Source organism: Pristis pectinata, chromosome 4 (assembly GCF_009764475.1).
Source record: "Pristis pectinata isolate sPriPec2 chromosome 4, sPriPec2.1.pri, whole genome shotgun sequence".
Lineage (NCBI taxonomy): Eukaryota > Metazoa > Chordata > Chondrichthyes > Rhinopristiformes > Pristidae > Pristis > Pristis pectinata.
Window position 1 is genome coordinate 84080550 of NC_067408.1, and position 20336 is coordinate 84100885.

A 20336-nucleotide genomic window follows, 5' to 3' on the forward strand; every position below is an offset into this window, starting at 1 on the left:
CTCCTCAATGGATGTTTAGAGGATAGTTTGGCACCCAAATACTTAAGTATTTTAGCAAATTAACTATGTCGTGAACATTTGCGGTTGTCAGATTGAATAGTGTGGATGGGGTAAGTAGCAGAGTTATTGAACTTGTATCCAGAGGCCTAGACTAGCGATTTGTCTGTGCAAGTGTGAATCTCATTATGGCAACCACGAAAGTGATAAAAGTAATTAAGTCCATTCTGGTCTACATGTGACCCCAATACGCAGCAATATTGCAGGTATTTAACTGCCTTCTAAAGCGGCCCGGCAGGCCACTCGTATCTGGGCAATTAGGTAACTTGGAATGGACAAGTTTAAAGCCCTCCTAGTATTTCACACTGAGGGGCTAGAACCCATTGAAATTCCATGCATAGAATGTATCTTGGGAAAAAAAAATGATGGCACAGTAATATCATGTGAATCTTGTACATCAATGGAGTGGTGTAACTTGTACTGTGAATAGTGACTGATGAATACTTTTGTATTAGATATTTGCAAAGTTTATAAATAAAATATATTTCTTGGGGAAAAAAACACTAGGAATGATTAATAAGTACTGACCTAGCCAATGACATCCATATCCTATGAATGAACAAAAAAAAGTTTAAATTATCTTCAAGACATCATCAACATGGGTATTCGATCATAGCCAGCAGGTTACATAAACCATTCCGGCTTCCAGTTCTAGTAATTGCTGAAAATGAAATAGAAATTTTCTGAGTCACCATTTACTCAATTTGGTTAAAGATGATTTGATAATCAGTTGGCTGCTCACAGTATTGCCACATTATGGGTTTCCATCAACATGGTGTGGTTTGGGGAGTAATTTTAGACCTCATTCAAATGGTAAACACTAGTTTTATTATTCATACACCAGATGTGGACTCCATTGGCAATGCCAGCATTTATTGTTCATCCCTGATTGCTCCTGAGCTGAGGAAGCAGTTATACTTCATCACATTGGTGGGTTTGGAATGATGTATATGTCATACCTGGAACATTAAAAGTAGAAGCAGGACTAGAGCAGTTGGCCTCTTGTGCCTGCTCCAACATTCAATAAGATCATGACTGATCTTTTACTTAAGCAGCTCTTTCCTGCTCTAATCCCATTTCCCTTGATTTACTTAACATCTTAAAAATCTAGCAATCTATTTTTAAAACATGGCACACTTTCTTCCATGTCAGACATTAGTGACCCATGTGGATTTTTACAGCAATCTAGTAACTTCATGGTTACAGTTATATTAAGATTACTTTTCCTTTAAATTCTAGATTTATTTCAGTAACTTTAAATCCCACCAAGATAGATAGGAATTTAAATTCATATCTCTTGATTTTTGGTCCAGACCGTGCTGCCTTGGGTAGTAATTTAACAACTGTAACTGTACCTCTTTAATTTTTTACCATTTAGCATGAATTCCCTTATTTTTCTTAATGAAGTATTATCCCTCACAGGTCATCTGTGTGGAAATCAATGTTCCAATTATGTGTCAGTAATACAAGTTTATTAGCATCTTCCTGTAATTTGTCACTGTGCTCTTCGGTATTCTCTATTGTCTACTTTCACCCAGCTTTGTCATGGAAAATTGTGGTGTGTTTTTATTCTACAGTCTAAATCATTAATATAAATTGTGACCAGTGGTTCCACCACTAATCCTTGGCACTTCATGGTCCAGCTTCTGCCACTCAGAATAACTTATCTTTACCCTTGCTATCCGGTTCCTGTCTTAAAGCTGTTGATTCTGTAATTTATCTCTTGACTATGAATGTTCTTGCTTTATTCATTACTCTGTTAGGTGGCACCTTATCAAAGATCTTTAAGAAATCTATGTAAATTACATCTACTCCATAATTTTTGTCTGCCCACATTGTACCACTTCCAAGAATTGAAGTTGGTCAGGAAAGACTTGCCCTTTTGAAATCTATGTTGACTATTCAAAGTACATCTGGTTTCCAGATGTTTAATTGTTTTGTTTGTAAGAATGGATTCCATAATTTTTTTCAACCATTACTGTTAAGTTGAGTTGTCTATGATCCCAGTTCATGGTCCACATTGATTCTTAAATGTTAAGCTATTATGTTAGCTAGTATCAGCCCTGAGCACACCATTTTCTTGTGAATAATGGTTATGGTCTCCCTAGTGTCCCCTCTGGATTATTTTAAATTGATGGATGTAATTTGTATGGTCAAGTGGTTTAATTGATGGTTTTAATCTTAATTAGTTTATTTAATATTTCTCCTTTGTTTTAATCATCTCTTCTGATCTCTTCCTGTCACACCCAGCTGATCCATCTCTTGGTAAATAATGAAGCAAGATAATATTTTGTCCATCATTTTGCTGTGCCTGTCTGTCATTTTATCCTGTCCCTCACTTTATGGCTCCATTCTCTTCCTAACTTTATTTGTCTGTAGAATCTTAATGTGGAACATAGCCGCAAGTCATTTCGCATAAGTGTGCAGAGCAGAAATAATGCTGAGCCAAAGTTACAAACTTGCCTCAGTAACTTGAATTTTAAGTAGAATCTTCAAGAAGGGAAGTGCGGTGGGGTGGATTAGGAAGAAATTTCCACAGAGTGAGCTCAGCAGTCAAAAGCAAGTTTGGATGTCTTCTGAGAGCAACATTAGGATCTGTTGTGATGTCTTTGCAATTGAATAATCAATTGCAATTTAACATCAAAACCCACACATGGCCACTTAGCTGAGGTGTGAGTGAGTTGCAGTTACATGGCACTGCACTCTGCCTGTCAGGTGCTTCCAGAAGACTGGTGGGAAGAAATGCAAGAAGGGAATTAAAGCAGGAATGCTATTTTTAAAAAATGCTGAAATACATGTAATAATGTGATTTAAAAATTGTGTTGTGACCAAAAGTCATATAACGATGAGGTGTGAATTCTCCTTCCGTAACAAATTAACAATCTCTTAATTATTATTAGAAAGAAAGCACTGATATATTACTTAACACTTCAAGTTTTCTCTGTCAAATAATTTATTGACAAAACAGATGAAAGCCGATGGCATGACCAAGAGAATATTCTAAGACTGAAATGTGTGCTTTGTAAGGCAAGTTACTTAGAGGTGTTCCAAGAAATTTACCATTACATGGGAAAATTTCAGACAATTTTGGCAAATTCCTGGGTCTGCATGGATGGAAATAAATAACTTAACAGGTCATTTTGTATGAGCAAATAAGTGTTGGAGAAATGTTCATTGTTATTTACTGAACTAGATTTCCTTTCTAAAAGGGGCAGTTGATTGATATGGATAAGGCAATTATGTTGACCCATATTTGTATTTTACAAAATGGTTTATGTAGCTATATCAGTACAAGCCATCTAAGAGTGTTTGTTGTTGATGACTCATGGTTGTCAAATAGTCAAAGCTACACACATAGTTGGACAAAATAATCCTGGCCACCACTGCCACCGATGGCATTATGCCCATAACCCAGCAAATACAGGTGAACCCTGCATCACAGAGGGGACATGTTTCTATTAAACCACCTGTATTGTGATTTTTTTTTTCTTTTCATAATCTTTTCCCATTGAATTCCATGTTATAAACTGGGATGCATTTGTACAGGACACTTTTCTCTCATGTCAACCCATTTTATTGGCGATGACAAAGTGAGCCACTGCTGTTATTTAACATCTGAGGCCATCAATAGATTCGGGGAAGGACAAGGCTCATACAAAAGAAACAACAAATTTTGTCAGCTTTTATTTTCAGTCACTCAATTCTTAGGGCAATAAGATTTAGATATGACATCATTGATGTCAATTGGGTTGGCAGTCATAGTCGAGTCACATTCTTTAAATGTAGAGTCATAGATGTACAGTACAGAAATAAGCCCTTCAGCACCCACCACATCCACGCTGAACTTTTTGCCTATTTGCACTAATCCCATTTGCGCTGCAATAGGTTTGTATCCTCCGTGCTTTGCTTATTAAAGTGCCTGTCTCTTAAACGTAGTTATTATATCTGATTCCACTTATCTGCTCCGGCAGGGAGTTCCAGACATCAACCACTCTGTATATATAAAAAAAGACTTTGCCCTCAAATCTCCTTTAAAACTCCTCCTTCTCACCTTAAACCTATGCTCTGTTGCTTTTGATATGCCCACCATGGTTAAAAGATTCTGACTATCAACCCCATCTATACCTCTGATAATTTTATATACTTCTGTCAGGTCAATCCTCTGTCTCCTTCTCTCCAGGGAAGTCAAGCCCACCCTATCCAATCTTTCTCCATAATTAAAGTGCTCCAATCCCAGCCACATCCTGATGTATCTCCTCTACATTCTCTCAAGAGCAACCACATCCTTCCTATAGTGAGATGATCAGAACTGCATACAGAACTCCAGGTGCAGTCTAACTAGTGTTTTGTGAAGTTACAACTTTTTTTATTCTGTGCCCTGACCTCTGAAGGCAAACATGCCACAGGCTTTCTTCACCACCCTGGCTATCTGTGGAACTATATTTGGGAAACTATAGACTTGAACTCCAAGGACCCTCTGTTCATCAACATTCCTTAGGGACCTTGCATTTCTCTCCTCCTGTGGATGTTTTTACCCTGCAAACAGTTGGATTTTCTTGGGCCTGAAGAGAATAGATGGAATTGTTGACATGGACCCAGAGTTGTGGCAGAGTCTGAAGACATTTGTTTGGCAGTGTTTACCTGGAGAAAATTGCAATACATCCAGAACAACACACATGCAGTGAATTAGTTAGAAGTGTTGGTTATCCATGAGAGAGCTCAGTTTAAGTGTGACAGCTGACCTCATGTCAGCAGTTAGTGAAAAGAGTTAAGTGATTTGTTTGTGATTTTCATTCATGCCTTCTCATGTTTGTTAGGGGAGCTGAAACAGAATTGGAATTTCAAACCATGACCTACAGGATGTACACTGTTTTGGGAGACTGCAACATTTACAAGGGCTCTGGAAAACATAGTGATGTGGAAATGGAGTATAGTTTGAAAGAAAGCAATGGCTGATAAAAGGATATTACGGCCTTTTAAAAAGGCAGTTCTTGATGACAGAGAAATGATGTTTACTCAACCTGGTGACATGGTGGTCAAGAAGGGCAGCAAAGTGACATAGCTAGTGAAGCTGATGCCTCGCAGTGTTGCAGACCTGGGTTCAATCCTACCCTAGGGTGCTGGCTGTGTACAGTTTGCATGTTCTCCCTGTGACCACGTGGGTTTCCTCTGTGTGCTCCATTTTCCTCCTGCATCCCAAAGACGCCTGGGTTGGTAGATTAATTGGCAACTGTAAGTTGCCCTAAGTGTGTAGGTTAGTGCTGGAATCTGGGGAGAGGGTGGGAAGGAGGTGGTTGTGGATATGATGAGTATGTGGGGAGAATAAAATAAAAAGTGATTAATGTAGGATTGATGTAAATGAGTGGCTAATAGTCAGCACAGAATCGGTGAACCAAAGGGCCTGTTTTTGTGCTGTATCTCTAAGTGAAGTTCAATGACTGGCAGTAAAATGGGACCGGTGGCTAGTGCTTGTTAGTGCTGGGGTGAGGTATCAGTTGGTGGGGGTGGTAATGAACCTGGAGTAGCTTTCACAGAGGAGACTAACATTCAACAGTACTTCATATGCTCCAACCAGGTTTGGTTATGGACAGTGAACCAGTTTTGTATAAACTACACTCAAACACTCAAATATATTGCACTGTTATCAAAGTGAACACGTGAAATGTGTCAGAGACGAGGAAAATCAGATTTACACATAGGTTACATTATGAGTTAATATGAATCGTAAAGACAGTATTTAAACATAGGATAAGGGCTTGAAGGAAGTGGGATCGGAGACTGTGGGAACTTTGGCTTGGGCAGAGAATAAACATCAGTGTGGATTGGTTAGCATGAATTGAACTGTGAATGTTTACATTTCCATTTCCACATACTTCCATATTCGGATAGATGAGACCGTAGAGAATTATTGAGAAGATTGGTTTTTAAAAAAAAATAACAGTACTAAAATAGTAGAAATTTTCCCCCCAAAATAAACATTATTCATAAAAAGTATATACAAATACAAAAACACAGTTTATGGCTCTCTTTGCATTCACTCAGTCTACACATTCAGTGTTATCGCTTCCACGCATTGACAGTGTTCGCATTCTGTGTACATAACACCATTGCCACTCGTGACCTCCTGGGATGATACAAGCCCTTCAAGTGTTTGAGAGGCTTCTACACTGGACTTAGCCCCTCAATGTCTAGTGGCAGAAGGATCCCAGTTTGCAGTCCTTCCCCACAAAGTCTCGGCGTTAGTTGCACAGAGCTTCAGTGCGTCCCTCAGCACGTAGTCCTGCAGCCAGTTGGCAGCACTCCCTTACAGATATCTTGTAGTACTGGAAGACCAACAAGTTTCTGACAGACTAAAGAGTGTTTTTCATCAAGTTGATGATCTTCCAGCACAACTTGATGTCTGTCTCAGTATGTGTCCCTGGGAACAGCACGTTATGAAGCTGCTTGGGATGAACCATGACAAGGCACCTTGTGTCCTTCTCCAGATCGTCTTCGTAAATACACAGCCCACAAAGAGGTGGGTGACCGTGTCATCCTCATCACAGCTGTCTCAAGGGCAGCACATGTCGGGATGTAGATTCTGACCGTAGAGGAAGGATCTGATAGGGAGGGCCGCTGTCACTGCCAGCCAAGTGAAGTCTTGGTGCATGTTAGTGACTTCTGGCGATGAGGCGTTCTGCCAGATGATTTGGAGAGTCTGCTGAGGGAATCATGCTACAGGATCCATCTGGTCTTTGTCCTGTCACGCCTGCAGGACATTCCATGCTGACCACTGCTTGATGTTCTTGTGGTCCAAGGTGTTTTTCTGAAAGATGTGTTCCATGAAGGAGAGGTAGTGCAGCAATGTCCATCTGACTGGGACATTACTCTGCAATGGGGCCAGGCCTATTCTTCACAACTCCAGATGCAGGTAGAATTTAAGCACATAGTGACACTTTGTGTCATGGAAAGCTGCCTCTCCTCCATGGACTCTGTCTATACCTCTCACTGCCTCGGTAAAGCAGCCAGCATAATCAAAGACCCCACCCACCCTGGGGACATTCTTTCTTCTCCCCCCACCATTCGGCAGAAGATACAAAAACCTGAAAGCATTTACCACCAGGCTCAAGGACAGTTTCTATCCCTCTGTTATGAGACCGTTGAATGGTTCACTAATATGATAAAATGGACTCTCAATCTATCTTGTTATGACCTTGCACCTTATTGTCTACCTGCACTGCACGTTCTCTGTAGCTGTAGCTGCATTCTGTTATTGTCTTACCTTGTACTACCTCAATGCACCATGTAATGAATTGATCTGTATGAACTGTATGCAAGACAAGTTTTTCACTGTACCTTGGTACATGTGACAATAATAAACCAATTCCAATTCTAATTCCCACGTACGTTGGTTCCAAGTACAGCCTGATGGGTACACTTTTGCTCCTGTTGTCCAGGGACTTGTGCATCGCAACGCTGTTCCATCAGACCTGTTCCATCATTACCCTTAGATGTACAGGAAGATGTAAAACTCTCAGGTGTCATCTACCTCAGTTAATACAAAAAAAACTCTGGGAAATCTCATGTCAATTCTCACTCCAGACAATTGGGTATTGTACCCAGGCCCACTCTGCAAATCAAGTACTTAAATATATGCTTCAGGAGGTAATTACACACTCTGATTATCTCGGGGAAAGCCTTAATTAGTTTTGAGACAAGGTGCTCTGCTATTCCAGGAACAGTCCTACTTCAAGTAACAACTGTCATGATAGGCTTTTCAAAAACTAAATCTTGAAGCCAATTTTTTTTTTTGTGCTTTGTTAATTTTCTAGTGTTTAATGGTTATTAGAGGTGGAGTTTCCATATATATTTGGACTTGAGAACGTTCACCTTTTTAAGTAGAAAATTGTTCCGAGGTACCTCAAACATATAGATGAAATTACAGTTAGTAGAATGCACACAGGAGATGCAAGAGAGACTATAGATGCTGGAAATCTGGAGCAACACACAGAAAATGCTGGAGGAACTCAACAGATCAGATAGCATCTTTGGCAGGAAATAAACAGTAGATGTTTTGGGCTGAGACCCTTCATCAGGGCTATCACAACCATTCATGCCTTCCCGGACATGATTAACCATTCCTCGTGCCGAGACGGTCTATCGCTGCTAATACTCTAACCTCTAATTTTGTTTGGTAAATTCAAACTAACCACATCAACCATGATGGCCATGATGAATTCTGCAACTTGCATCTTAAAAATCTCCGACAGATTTTTCAAATGTTATTTGCTCTTCATCAATCTGGGTTGTTTCTGTTCAATCCTATTACTATTTTCTCAGTATTGTATTACTACCTTAATAATAAATTCCTACAGCTATTAATGCCAGGCTAAACTGGCAGAAAGCTGTTTGTTTTCTCAATTCTTTACTTTAAAGATTAGCAAATGCAACTCCACTATTAGTCTGGGGAAACAGTATTAGAATCTATGGATTTTTGGAAAATCAGCAATCCCATTGCCACCTTTTTCAAAACCCTAGAATGCAGGTCCTCAATTCCAGTAGATTCTCCAGTATTAATTTTTCACTAATGCTAATTCCTTTCACTTCATTGTAGACCTGTAATTCTCCATTATTTCCCAGGTTTCTGTCCCCTCTTCCATAAAGACAGACAAAATAATATCCTTGCTATTTCCTTATTCTCCAATATAATTTTTCCTACACAGTCTGTAAGTGGCTCTCATTAATTTCAGCTAATCTCTTCCCTCTTGCACACCTATGGAACCTTTATGAGTCTGTTTTTTGCTAACCTTCTCTCATATTCTACTTTCCTTTATAAATATCTTTGTCCTCCTTTCTGGATTCTGAATTTTCTTTGATCCTCAGGCTTCCTGCTTTTTTTTTAAGCAACATTCTGAATCTTTTCTTTTAATCTAGTTCTTTCTTTAAATTTTTTTGCTATTCACAGCCGGACTAGTTTTTTTTGTCTTAAAGGGGCAGCACAGTGGCACAGCAGATTGGCTGCTGCTGTGCGTAGTTGCATCACAGCTACAGCCTTCATCCTTGGGTTGTCTGTGTGGAATTTGCCTGTTCTCCTGTGATCATGTGGGTTTCATCCAGGGGTTCTGTTTCCCCCCCCCCCCCCCCACATCCCAAAGACATGCGGGTTGGTAGGTAAATTGACTGCTGCAGATTACTTCGTGTGTAGGTCTTTGGTAGGAGAATCAGGGTTCAGTTGATGGGCATGTGAGAGAATAGGTTATAAGCAAATAAGTGGGAATGGATTGATAGATTATACTGAGAGATAGTACAGACGATGGACTGAATGGCCTCCTTCACCATTAAGGCAATATGGGAAATATGATTTGAAAACGATATATTAGTTCTATTATATATTAGTGTTAGCCATTGCTTGAGTGCTTTGTCATAATTTTGAGTGTTATTTCCAATCCATTGTAGTTAATTTACACATCATGCATTTGAAGTTTGATTTATTCTGTTTAACATCCCAGTTTCAAATTGAGCTAAATCACTTCCAGGTTTTATATCACTTTCTTCTCTCTGAAGTAACTTACTCACCAAAAATCACATTCAATGGACATTGCATTCAGAATCATTCAAAAACAAATACAGTGCTTTTTGCTGGAATGAACTTAATTTCCCTATCTTTAATTTTAAAGAATTCAGTAAAGTTAGACAAGCATGATCTTACTTCTAGAAATCTGTATCATTTTTTAAATATTATCTTGTTTTAATAACTCATTTTTAATGAAGATTTTCTATCTTTCCTGTAACTGAAGTTCAACTAATCAGTATCTAGTTCCTTGGGTGGGTTCTACCTCCCTTTTCAAACATAGGAAATGCATTTGTCTTTTCGTAGTTCTGTTGCACCTTTTTTTTACCCTTGAATCTGTTGGGAATACAGCTTATTTTTTTTTTTAAAAAGGCACAAAAAAACATTGAGCAGTCCAGTACCAGCCCAATCCAAGGTTTACAGGGTAGAGCATGTCACAATTTTGTCTGCCTTTTATTTTAATCTGATCTACATTCTTGTTTAATTCTCTTCTTTAAAACCTCAGTATTTTACTTCAATCATTATTAGTATTTTACATTCAATGCTATCTCTTTGCAAGGTTCCAATATTCATAAGGAGAAACAAATCATGAATATCAATATATTCAAATAACTCGCCATGAAATTTAATTAACATAAAATGAATGAACACACTGGTGGCAGTTTAAGGGCAAAAATACACATAATTAAGATAGAAAAAGGACTTGGCTTCTCTTCAGCAATGTCATTGGCAAAATTTCAGAAAATGTCTGAGTTTAGCAATTTACAAACATCCTGCAAAAATTATTAATATCAAATATTTGTTTGCAAGATTTATTTTCTTTCCATTTACATACAAACCTCTTTTATTCTAACCGTGGAACTCACCACCAAGGTGAAGAGTTGTAATTTTAAATACAAATGAAATGTTACTAAGATTGTGTTGGATCAAATAAAAGTCACGTCTCTCAGTAAAACAGTAATTCTCTGTCATGTTTCTTTGCGATTGTTTGTTTTTGAAGAACTGTGAATGAATTCAACTGGAATGATTTTTTTCAACAACTGCTCAGAGTTCTCCTTTTCCATCCTAAATCATCTACAATTTAATATGATTCTACTGGACTAAGAAAAATAACAGATAAATCTCAATTGGAGAAGATATGAACTAAAATGTCGAGGGATTGAATTTAACTGTGTGACATTAACATGCTTCTAATTTATTAGCTTGAAATTCTTGTGGATGCTATTTTAACAATCTGTTAGTTTTGTGAATAGAGAAACTTCTCATAATCACCTAATCAAAATATTAGATCAGGTACAGTAAATGTCAGCATCTGCTGTGTATTTTGCTATTATTACTGATTACATATAGAAGTGTACATTAAGTTGTATTTAATAGGAAATGGGTTAGAGTCATCCTTTTGAAGCACTTTTAACTGTACATTTCTGATGTAAAGCCAAAATAAGCTTCAAGATTTATTCAATAGTGGAATAAATGAGCTTAAATCACATGCAGAATACAAGCACTGTCAACTTTACAAACAAAGTAACTGAACTGTTATCTAGGATAGTAAACTGTTATCTTAAAATAGTACTTGTTTTACTGGGGAATAGAGCACTACAAAATGTACAAGCTTATGCATGTTTTAACCTTTCTATTTTACCAAATAAAGATTTTCAAATTATTGTACTACAGCTTGCTGAAGAATTGGAGATCATATGGCTCAACACCAACAAGATGTCGAGCTGCTTGTGGTTCATCGCAACTTCCACATTATGTTCTATCTGCCATTCCCCCACTTGTTTATTGTTATGTCATTACAAATTTCATGGGCATCAGGCATACCGTAAAATCAAATCTATGAACGTGATTTATAAATTTCAGATTGTGGTTTCAAATTCCAGCTGTATCGACCAAAAGGGCGGAGGGTTTACCATCTGATCGGTTAAGCCTCTTGGATCTACTTTACATGGTTGTCCCACTTAAATCCAATGGTGAGAACATATTTGTGCAAAGGAATTTGGATCAGAAGTGAATAGGAATTTGTTTGAATTGTCATAAGTGTCAATAGGTTTCCAAAATGGCATGTGCACTGCCTGGAAATATTTGTGTAGCAAAGTTTGAGCATGACAACTTGCAACTGTGCATCAGCAAGTTATTTGCAGGGCATGTTGATCAGGTCATCGATTAGCATGCATTGTTGACTTGATGTCATCATGGCCACCCTGGGGATCAATGTAGTTTAGCAATGGTTACCTTTTAACCTCACTTAGTTGAATCTGTTTAGCAGCAGAAAGAGACCTCCTTCACCCTCTTTAACCACCTACCATCACCCCAATCCATGCTATTTAAAGAGTCCATCCACCGGTTAGTTGACAGTTAATTTCTGGCTGTTAATACAATTCTGCAACTGCTTGGTGCTATCTACTGTATATTTGTTTTAAAATGGATAAATCCACAGTGAGCTGTGTGGCTGAAGCTGATTTTGAGCCCTCTATTTAAACATGTTGCTCCGAGACATTGGTGCATTAGTCCTGCCCTTTTGAATAGAGGATGATTAAGAGAATAAGCGAGGGTTAGGTGCTGGAAAAGAGAGGAAAAGGATTTACAGCAAGAGGTCATGTCTGCCCTGGGTATTCGGGGAGCAATTTGCCTCGGCAAAAGCAATGCCTGAGATGACTGTATCTCAGGAATAATGTTCTCACTGTATTCTTCCATTTTCTATATCCAGAACTCTGGAAGGGGCAGAACCACGTGGCCAGTGCCATAAAGGTGACTGTGATGATGATTTTTTGTACATCTTGCTCATCCCACTTCAGAGTTATTTGCTGCAATAGTGATGTGGCTGAGATTCCCCATTCAAAGAGAGCTAACTATATCAAAATTTTAATTGGCAGACACCATCAGGGGTGCACACTTGTTTTTCAGGGATTGCAGTCACCCCCGTAGTGCACAGTACCAGTCACTGCATACACATGGTTTAGTGGATGTAATTTGTCAACTCCACTGAAATCAAAAAGGATTCCACTTGCTCAGTGTCCGGCTTTTGTGCAGTGTTAGGCAGTGAACCATGCTGATCCACGTCCAGAGCCACAACAGCAAATCTGAAGCCTTTTTATTTTTGGCAATCCACGATGTTGACTGCATGTCAGCCTCCATGGCAAGGGGTGGGCTGAGATTGACAGGGACCTTATGCTGATAACAAAAGGAGGTACAACCCATACACATGCAGCACATGCAATGGAAGCTATTGCTGCCAAATGAAATCTGACAGGATAAGCAAAGCTGCATGTTTGAGTGAGCCATTACAATCTCTCAGAGCCAGTCCTTGTAATTAGTTGAAGGACAGATTATTAAACTCCTGTGAAATGCCATCTTGCACACTGCAATCCACTGCCGTGCTGGCAACAATCTGACTTCCCACTGCAGCACTCAGTTGCTGGCCATTGCTGTTGGTGACGCAGTGGAAGCTGAAATATCAGCCATCAGGTATTGTGGTTGGGTCCTCTGGATTTGGCCTTCATTGACGTGCTGGAAAGGATGAGCTTGAGGCACACATCAGAAGTGCATGCTACACAGTCAGCAGCTTGCAAATCAGGCAAAGTTTGCGGAACTAGGTGATTGGGATGTGGTGCAGTCAGTGGGAAGTAACGTTTGAGGATGTAGTCATTGGTTTTGCCCCATTGTAAGGCAATTAAGCTTATTCCAGCACTGTAATAGTTTCTTTAGAACTTGATTTCTGACATTGTCTTCCATGACAATCTTTTCTGCAGCCTTCTGAATATTTATCTGGAGAACCTTCTTGCTCCTGTGAATACAGAAATATTCTCCCTCTTTGCAGCTATTTCAACTGCTCTACCATAACTTCTGATCCAACTCCGAAAGCCTCCAAAGCCGCTCTCTCATCTATTATGCAAGTTTTCACTGTTTCCCGAGTCAAATTCACTCTTTGTGCAAATGCCAGCACTGGCCTGTGCACAGCTTTCATTTTGGTGCAAGCTAGATATAAGCAGATCAGGCTGGCTTTAATTGGTGTTTGCCATTCACAATATTGTAGCCTTGCTAAAGCAACCAGCCAATGAACAGCATAATTAATGCTAAAATTATTTGAATGAATAGGCATGATGCTGGCAGCTAGCTACCTTGTCGTAATCACTGAGCACTGTTTCATTGCTGTGCTTGTTTTCAGTGGATATTAAATTTAGCTGTAGTGACATCTTCAAATAGGATTCAATAACCCACATGAGTCTCCAAAGAACAACTAACTTTAAAAAGCAAGAGAAAAACATTAAGGAAGTTGGCAAGTGACACATGAATCAAGACATTAGCTTTGTGCTAAGTTTTATATTCACATGTAACTATCGGCTTCTACATGTTTCATGGGATTTCTGATCAATCTTCATGCACAGAATAAATGCCACAGGATATCATTTCAAATGCTGTCCAATTAAATACTGTTGCATATTAGTTGTGACTTTCTAAGAGGCCTGATGTTGGATCTGGTTGTGGTAGAAAAGGAACAGGATTTTAGCCAGAGAGTTACTGCACTGTTTATATCTAATTATTGTATTGTGCATCCACTAATTTCACCACCTACTATTTGAAAGATTATTTTTGAAATATTTTTCTAATTACAAAGGACATGTGCAATCCAAAGTGACAAAAATTGCACTGGTTTAGCCATAAATAATGAGCTTAAAACCAAATAAAGCTTCAGAAGCATTATCTTGTGCCTCATGCTGTTCTGTAAAATATTAAAGGAGAAACGCACATTATTCAATGACAGCTGATGCTAACTATGACTAAACAGGTGGTCAATTATCTACACTCAGTTGAGAAAACCAGCTGGGCAGGATTAGGTATTAAAATGACCCCCACCCCCACCCCTCTCGCCGACTGCTGTAGTAGGAAATTGCTTAAATATTACTTCACTGAGTGTGTCATCGTTTTTTTTTCTTACAATTTAGGTTCCCTTTTAGCAAAGTTTTATTGTGCATTACAAAACCTCAGCTCTGCCCCCCTCTCTGCCCCCCTCTCTGCCCCCCTCTCTGCCCCACACAGGCTCAAATATGCCAATTAGTTAGTTACTTTTAAATATGTGTGAATACATCAGCCAGCTCGGTGCATCAGCTTGCAAAATATTGTTTAATCTTGATAGAGACAGTCTCATCCTGCAACTAGGTGGAAACTGGCCTCAGACTAGGCCTTGTCAAATCTAATGCTGAGAGTTTCTCTTCTGCAACTGTCTGCCTATTAACTTAAGCGAATATCCTGTATAAAATGTTTTTTTTTGTAGAACTTCTCAAGATTCATTTTCTTTGGGAGGGAAGATGGCTAAAGCCAGAACTTTTAGAAAAACAAAACATACACTGACAATTAGATAATCCCACAGATTGTACCTAATTTGAGAAGGAAATAGCTATAGACCTCAGTCATATATCCTTTCTGGTATCAATAGATATTGATTGTTTTTCAGTCAAATGAAACCAAGTTGCACAGAGTACCTACTGATCAGGGTGAATCACAGTGGTGTACTATCTTCATTAGATTTGCTCCATTCTATTCAAACGGGTACATACACAGGACACAAACTGGTTGAAGACACTGAGATCCTGAGGTCATCCTAATCCTTTTTTTCTTGTTTAATTCTGCATCTGCAAGCATACTTCAGCAGCTGGAATGCAGGTATGTTGTGTTGGTTTCCAAAGAATGGCAAAAGCCAAATGAATTAGGAGGTATGCTGAGTGTCAGAGATCACATTTTTCTGGAGTCTTGCACATTCTCATACAAAGATGTCCAGATCAGAACAATGTTCTAAAGTACAAGAGGTTTTGTTAGGAGATTAGAGGCTATCATAAGCAGTGCACAAAATTTTGTGTTCATGTTATCCAGGTGTCTTGATGGTGACATGCCAACAATTGTGTCTTACCTGAATATGCATTTTACCTGCCCAGGGAATCTTGTGATAATATTTTGACTCGTGTCAAAGTTGATCGGTTTCACTGAGAAAAACAACGCATGCAAAACTAGGAATCCCTAACAGAAAGCACTCATGTTGCTAAAGTACTTTGGAGTATATCATGTACAATATTTAAATATATAGTTCTACTGCTGATGCTGCCTCAAAGGATCGACTTGTTCAGTGTATATGTTTATGAAATTAAAGTGCTGATCATTGATACTATGCAATTTACTCTGAACAGAAAATTTTTAACTTTGTTAATGTTTAATAATCATGAGTTTTCACATCTGAATTTCAAAATCGCTGAGTTGCAATAATCGCCTTGAAACAAAATTTATTATTGATGCAATGCTAACAGTATTGACGACAAAAATCATTTGAAAGTGTTTTATTCTGGAATAAAATCTAAAATGTTGCTATGTCATTTATAATTGTACATTCTCAATAGAAGCTTTAAAAAAGGATAATATTGCTTCATTTCTGCTGTGGAAATATCTTAAAAATCTGCAATTAACTCTCCATGACTCTTAAAGATTTTAGAAACAAAAGTTTGTCGGGAGGGGTTTATTTAAAAAAAAACAACTCTTACGTTTCTTACCTGTTTTCTCTGGTGCTGTGCTGCTGGCAGCTGTCTCAGTTTGGGCCTTTGTTGGTGCTTCACTGGCCTCAGTGGCAGGCACCTCTGCTTGTTTCTTCTCCTTTTCCTGGCTGGAGGTGACGTTTGAAGATGGGGTACTTTCAGCGGCAGTACTTGCACCACCACTTCCTGTCTCCTCAGCATTCTTCTCACCATTCACAGGTTTTTCATCTGTTGCAGCTGGCGTTGCCTTCTCCAAGTCTTCCGTAGGAGCTTCCTTTACCTCTGATGCTTTTTCAGCATCCGAGGGGGTTGCTTCAGGATTGCTTGCTGCCTTTTCTGCTTCCTCCGTCTTCCCTTTCGAATCAGATGCAGCTGGCTCTGTCGCTGTTGCCTCTTGCTCCTTGGTGGCTTCTGTTACTTTAGCGTCTTCCTTTTTCTCTCCACCTTCTGCTTTCGTCGCCGCAGCTGCTTCTCCTTTCTTCTCCCCCTTGAGCTTTTTCCGTGTTATGTGTCCACGGAAGCTGGCCTGGATTTTGGTGGCAGCCTTATGGGCCTTGTCTTCTGGTTTGGTAGTCTCTTGGTCGGCTTTTGCATTAGCCTCATCATTCTTCTCAGCCTAGAATCAAAATCACAGTAAAACATTGTCATTAAGCTAAATATAGAAATATTCTGCAGGACACTATTATCATAATCCCCTTCTATTGCTTTCTGACAGATTTTCTTTGCTTTAGGTTTTGTGTAGCTGTGTTTTCAGGCCGTGGTTCATTTGTTTTACAATCTATTGAGGCGGTTTAACTTAATATTAATTACTGTTAATAAGCTAATAGAGGCATTTGCAGCTTGATAAAATGGGTTACAGACAAATTAGTATTTTCAAACTGCAACATTGTTTTCATATCAGTGAAATTGCAGCAGTATAAATTTGGGGATTGAGCAAGGTGCTGAAACCATCAGGGGACAAATTTGCTGCAAGAAACGCATTTACTTCAGACTGAACTTACAGCAACAGAAAATACTGTAAACACTCAGCAGGGCAGACTGCATCTATGGACAGAAACAATGTTGACGTTTCAGGTCCAAGAACCTCCATCAGAACAGTTTGTCAGAACAGTGCATTTTCTCTTTCCACAGATACTGAGTGTTTCCAGCATTTTTGGTCTGTATTTCAGACTTCCGGCATCTGCAGAGACACACAAATTCCTGCCGACGTTGGAATCTGGAGCAATTCATAAAAAGTGCTGGAGGAACTCAGCAGGTCAGGCAGCATGCATGGAGGGAAATAAACAGTGGACGTTTTGGGTCAGACCCTTCATCAGGACTGGAAGGGAAGAGGGCAGAAGCCAGAATAAGAAGGTGGGGGGAGGGGGAGAAGTACACACAGGCAGGGGATAGGTGAGTTCAGGTGATAGGCGAGTCCAGGTGAGGGGGGGGAAGGTAGCTGGGTGGGGGAGGGGGAGAAGATGTAATAAGCTGAGAGGGCCCTTTGCCTCTGCTACCAATCACCTCTCAGCTTATGATATCTTCCCCCCCCTCCCCGACCCACCTACCTTCTCCCCTCTCGCCTGTCCCCTACCTGCGTGTGCTCCTCCCCCTTCCCGCACCACCTTATTCTGGTTTCTGCCCTCTTCCTTTCCAGTCCTGATGAAAGGTCTCGGCCTGAAATGTCAACTGTTTACTTCTCTCCATGGATGCTGCCCGACCTGCTGAGTTCCTCCAGCACTTCTTGTGTATCGTTCCAGCATCTGCAGTTTATTTTTGATTTTCAGTTAGCGTCAATTCCAGTCATAAAATTATAGATCCCTTTTGTACTTTATTAATCCTGAATTGAGAAAAGTCATCTTTTGTGGCCCCCAGTCTCCATACTTTACAAGTATTCTTGGAGCATTGGGTCCTGAACTTCAATTTTGCTGCACCTTCTTACACCCATTCATTTTGTTACACCCATTCACCACCTTACACCCATTCATTATGTTGTCATATCATTTAGTATTGGTTTATTATTGTCACTTGTACCGAGGTGCAGTGAAAAGCTTGTCTTACAAACTGATCGTACAGGTCAATTCATTACACAGTGCAGTTACATTGAGTTAGTACAGTGTGCATTGATGTAGTACAGGTAAAAACAATAACAGTACAGAGTAAAGTGTCACAGCCACAGAGAAAGTGCAGTACAATGAGGTGCAAGGTCACAACAAGGTAGATCGTGAGGTCATAGTCCATCTCATTGTATAAGGGAACTGTTCAATAGTCTTATCACAGTGGGGTAGAAGCTGTCCTTAAGTCTGGTGGTACGTGCCCTCAGGCTCCTGTATCTCCTACCTGATGGAAGAGGAGAGAAGAGAGAATGTCCCGGGTGGGTGGGGTCTTTGATTATGCTGGCTGCTACACCAAGACAATGAGAGGTAAAGACAGAGTCCAAGGAGAGGAGGCTGGTGTCTGTGATGCACTGGGCTGTGTCCACAACTCTGCAGCTTCTTGTGGTCCTGGGCAGAGCAGTTGATGTACCAAGCCGTGATACATCCAGATAGGATGCTTCCTATGGTGCATCGGTAAAAGTTGGTGAGAGTCAAAGGAGACAAACCAAATTTCTTTAGCCTCCTGAGGAAGTAGAGGCGCTGGTGAGCTTTCTTGGCTGTGGCATCTACGTGATTTGACAAGGACAGGCTGTTGGTGATGTTCACTCCCAGGAACTTGAAGCTCTCAACCCTCTCGACCTCAGTATCATTGATGTAGACAGGTGCATTACACCGCCCCCTTTCCTGAAGTCAGTGACCAGCTCTTTTGTTTTGTTGACATTGAGGGAAAGGTTGTTGTCATGACACCATTCCACTAAGCTCTCTATCTCCTTCCTGTACTCCGACTCATCGCTGTTTGAGATACGGCCTACAACGGTGGTATCATTTGCAAACTTGTAGATGGAGTTAGAGCAGAATCTGGCCACACAGTCGTGAGTGTATAGGGAGTAGAGTAGAGGGCTGAGGACGCAGCCTTGTGGGGCACCAGTGTTGAGAATAATCGTGCCGGAGGTATTGCTGCCTATCCTCACTGATCGCGGTCTGTTTGTTAGAAAGTCAAAGATCCAGTTACAGAGGGAGGTGTTGAGTCCTGGGTTTCGGAGTTTGGTGACAAGCTTGCTTGGAATTATTGTATTGAAGGCAGAGCTGTAGTCAATAAACAATAGTCTAACATATGTGTCTTTACTGTCCAGATGCTCCAGAGCTGAGTGTAGGGCCAGGGAGATGGCATCCGTTGTAGACCTGTTTCGTCAATAGGTGAATTACAATGAGTCTAGGTTGTCTGGTAGGCTGGAGTTGATGCGTGCCATGACCAACTTCTGAAAGCACTTCAGTGAGTGAGTGCCACACCACTACTTGCAGAGTACAGGTTTGAATACAATACCAAATTTTAAGCATAATGCACTAATAATGTATTAGATGATATTTTGAGCTTTGAGCTCCTGCCCACTGAGGTATCAATAAATCTATACGTGTAGTTATATCAGCCATCAAATAAAATAATTCTAAAACATTTCTCCAATCTATATTAAAGGTTCTGTTTTCCACAGTCCACATGGAAATAGTTCCCATAGACAACCCTCATTTCTGATCATTTAATGTAACACAATTAATAAATTTTATGCTGTAATTTTAATCATGAGATCTCTGAAATTTAAAACCACTGTTTTAAAAAGAAATGCCCAAGGTTTTTATTCATTCTCAGGATTATTATTGATACAACAATGAAGGGGACTCTATATGACAATACTTTGACACTTTCACCACTGAGCTTAAAAAGGCTGTTTGAATCACAGTTTTAAATATTAATCACGGACTTGTTTAAAACGAGGCAAAGATTATGGACTGCCATTTATATTGTCCTGGTCGTGTCATTACTTCAGCAGTTTTAAACAATTAACATATTGCTGCGTTGGGCTCAAATCATTCATCAAATTGATAGTAGAAATGGAATTAAAAACATAATGTATATTAGGAAAGAGAAGCAGGAGTTGCTCACTCAGCCCATCCAGCCTACTCCATCATTTAATACGATCATGGCTGATCTTTAATTTAGCACCACTTTCCTGCACACACCCCATATCCCTTGATTTCCTTAATATTTAAAAAATCTATCAATCTCTATCTTAAATATACTAAGTGGCTGATGAAAATTTCTTCTCATCTCTGACCTGGATAGTTGATGCCTCATTT

General features: G+C 39.6%; 1 protein-coding gene across 1 annotated transcript in view; it reads right to left on the bottom strand.

Moving 5' to 3' along the window:
- Window positions 1-20336, bottom strand: part of gap43 (growth associated protein 43) — a 181372-nt gene that overhangs the window by 90583 nt on the left and 70453 nt on the right. Inside the window, exon 2 of the mRNA XM_052014847.1 lies at window positions 16147-16744. Within this exon, the coding sequence (XP_051870807.1) occupies window positions 16147-16744 (598 nt within the window). The remainder of the gene's footprint in view (window positions 1-16146; window positions 16745-20336) is intronic.